The following is a 3,386-nucleotide window of genomic DNA, read 5'->3' on the forward strand; positions in this document are numbered from 1 at the left end:
AATACTTTGACAGTGACAATTTGTGTAGTGCCTGTTTGGATCCTGTGAATTTAGTCCTTCCTCAATCTCCATTATAGATGGTAGCAATACACTAAGTGAAAAAGATTTTTCAATGTTCATTGTGCCTTTATTATTCTCTTAGGAATTTGCTGATTCCCTTGGAATTCCATTTTTGGAAACCAGTGCTAAGAACGCAACGAATGTAGAACAGTCTTTCATGACAATGGCAGCTGAGATTAAAAAGCGAATGGGTCCTGGAGCAACAGCTGGTGGCGCAGAGAAGTCCAATGTTAAAATTCAGAGCACTCCGGTCAAGCAGTCAGGTGGAGGTTGCTGCTAAAATTTGCCTCCGTCCTTTTCTCACAGCAATGAATTTGCAATCTGAACCCAAGTGAAAAAACAAAATTGCCTGAATTGTACTGTATGTAGCTGCACTACAACAGATTCTTACCGTCTCCACAAAGGTCAGAGATTGTAAATGGTCAATACTGACTTTTTTTTTATTCCCTTGACTCAAGACAGCTAACTTCATTTTCAGAACTGTTTTAAACCTTTGTGTGCTGGTTTATAAAATAATGTGTGTAATCTTTGTTGCTTTCCTGATATCAGACTGTTTCCCGTGGTTGGTTAGAATATATTTTGTTTTGATGTTTATATTGGCATGTTTAGATGTCGGGTTTAGTCTTCTGAAGATGAAGTTCAGCCATTTTGTATCAAACAGCACAACTGGTGTCTGTCACTTTCCATGCATAAAGTTTAGTGAGATGTTATATGTAAGATCTGATTTGCTAGTTCTTCCTTGTAGAGTTATAAATGGAAAGATTACACTATCTGATTAATAGTTTCTTCATACTCTGCATATAATTTGTGGCTGCAGAATATTGTAATTTGTTGCACACTATGTAACAAAACAACTGAAGATATGTTTAATAAATATTGTACTTATTGGAAGTAATATCAACTGTATGGTGATAAGTATTGTTTTAATTCTTATGGTTAAAGGGAAATAGAGCCTTGCATTATATTTAAGAACAGCCATTTGTGTGTGCAACCAAGGCATTCTAGACCTATCTTAGAGCAGTATCCAATATTTGCTTTTCTAGATAATATACCCAGTAAACAACCTAGGGAGGCTTCTGTGCCGAGTAGGGATTTAACCAACTCTAGCAGTTCAGGGAGCTCAAATTGTATGGAAAAAACAAGTTTAGAATATATGCTATCTCCGATCCTTCTCAAACCATTTGAAATGGCTTCATTTATCAACATTTCGATGATTCATCTGTGGTAGAGGTGGAAAGCAGCACCTTTTCTAATTAGCAAACGATCAGACTAATATGTGCTAATGTTTCTTCCATGCTTTCAGTTGTCAACAGTTTTGTCCTCCACAATTATATAATTTATGTTGGAGGAGTTAAGCATTGAAGTAGAAAGCAGGAAATTTAATTGCCCTAATTTTGGAGATTATATCTCTAAAATTTAACTCAAAACATGAATGCTGGGTAGGAATAAGTGAGGGAAAAATATTTATTTCAGTGAAATTTTGCATGTGTGAGAATTTTGTTAAATAGGACCTTCAAGATCCTAGGGTTTGTTTTTATTGCGGGAAGAACTAATCTGCTAAATCTGGCATTTTAAGGTGATGGAGGTCAAAGATTGTTTCCTTAGGTTGAAGTAGTGGCCAAAATAGTCTTCACACATGGGCTTGGGATGTGGCTGCTGACAACACGTTTTATTGTGGCTTCCTTAATTTAATGATAAAATTTAAGCTAAAAACAAGCCAAAAATTACAGATTATTTTTTTTTATTTTTCACTAAACAGGCAATTGAAATACATGGTACAAAAATAAGTGGTAAGATTATTGTAAAATGAAATGGACAGAATATTCAATTTAATTTTCCATCTATGAGAATTTCACAATAAAATCATAGTTTACTTTGTATTATAGATGTGCTTGTTGGATCTATTTATCCTCACATAAGGCAACTAACAAATTCCTGAAGTTACCAATAGTTACTTGGGTGATCTTTTTTTTAATATTTTAGATGTTTTGGGTTTTTTGGCCTTAATACAGCATAAAGGGGGAGAGAATTCAGAAACTATTTTCTAAAGTAGTTAAATGATACAAAACAAATGTTAGACAACGTGATGCTGTGCACTTCAGTTTTATACAGCAGAAATCCAAACTGTAGGCTTATTCTTAGAAAGTGAGCAGAAAACATTATATGAACTTAAGATGTGAGCATATTTACAGACTTAGTTTGGAAAATTCTACAGTGTTCTTTCTCCCATGGCAGTCAAGATTGGGAATTAGCACAACATACTTTAGCATGCCTCACAATTTGCTTTTATGTATATGCCAATAAATGCAGTTTTAAAAAAAATATATTACCATTTCTATTCCCATTTTCAAGTACAAACATTTCAAGGCGATTACGGACTTTAATAATCTGTTCATTTAATAAAGGGAATTATCGCTTGTCACGTTTTAAATATAAGTGGCTGCTGTTAATTAGCTTACATAGTAAAGAGTGTAATTCTAAACCTAAGCAGTTGTGAGCCCTGAGAAATCCTTACAGAATGATAGCCATTATTGATCTGAGCAGTAACTTCTGTTCTTTGACCTTGGACTGAAATTTCCTTTAGCATGTATGTTGCCATTCCAGCATATCTTACATCAAAACTTTGTGTTCCCACTTAAGCTTCAAGATAGCCCTGTATTGACATCATCTTCTATTTGCTGATAAGCTTAGCTATGGCTCTATAAGAACCCAGGTCTTGAAATTGCTGATCTAGCTTTTAGTACTGCCACCTCCCCGTGGACTCAAATTCCATTAATTTTAAGGGGCTACTAAGAACTTTTATTCTAGTGTGGCACCACAGTGCACCAGCCAGCCATCCTACTTGAATCTAACCCAGCCATATTAGCTCATGGAAATGCTGCTGGCAGCATCTTACTAGGCCGAAACAGTTTCAGCTTGAGTTTTAAAAGGAGGTCTTAAACTTCTTAAAGCATGACTAATACAATTAACAGTTGCGCTGATATTCTTCAGTGGTATTCACAGCCAGATTCATAGTACCCTTTAGTCACATTTTAAAAGAGACTGAACAAAAATATCTTAGATCATCTCTAGGTAAGGTAGCATTTTCTTGGGAAACAGGGTATTCGAAAATAAAATGTTCTGTGAAAATTCCTGTTAATTGAAGCTGATTATAATTAAGTTGATAGGAATAGAATGTCACATTTTGCATTCAACTGGTATAATATTGGCCACTTTCTGTAGTTTTCTTCAATTTTTATGCTAATATTAATTTGAAACTTACTTTCATACTTGTCAAATACTAGTAAATAGGTTTAATTCTTAAGGGCTGTTTATTCTGTAACATA

At 34.5% G+C, this 3,386-nt stretch overlaps 1 protein-coding gene across 2 annotated transcripts in view; it reads left to right on the top strand.

Annotated features, from left to right (window-relative positions):
* The window catches only part of RAB1A (RAB1A, member RAS oncogene family), a 33,401-nt gene extending 30,052 nt beyond the window's left edge, over window positions 1-3,349 (top strand). Inside the window, exon 4 of one of the 2 annotated variants that reach the window (XM_069495122.1) lies at window positions 143-3,349. In XM_069495122.1, the coding sequence (XP_069351223.1) occupies window positions 143-340 (198 nt within the window). In that variant the 3' untranslated portion in view covers window positions 341-3,349. The remainder of the gene's footprint in view (window positions 1-142) is intronic. The other variant, XM_069495121.1, reaches the window with a different exon arrangement.
* The last annotated feature ends 37 nt before the right edge of the window (window positions 3,350-3,386 follow it).

The sequence above is a fragment of the Eulemur rufifrons genome, chromosome 19 (assembly GCF_041146395.1).
Source record: "Eulemur rufifrons isolate Redbay chromosome 19, OSU_ERuf_1, whole genome shotgun sequence".
NCBI lineage: Eukaryota > Metazoa > Chordata > Mammalia > Primates > Lemuridae > Eulemur > Eulemur rufifrons.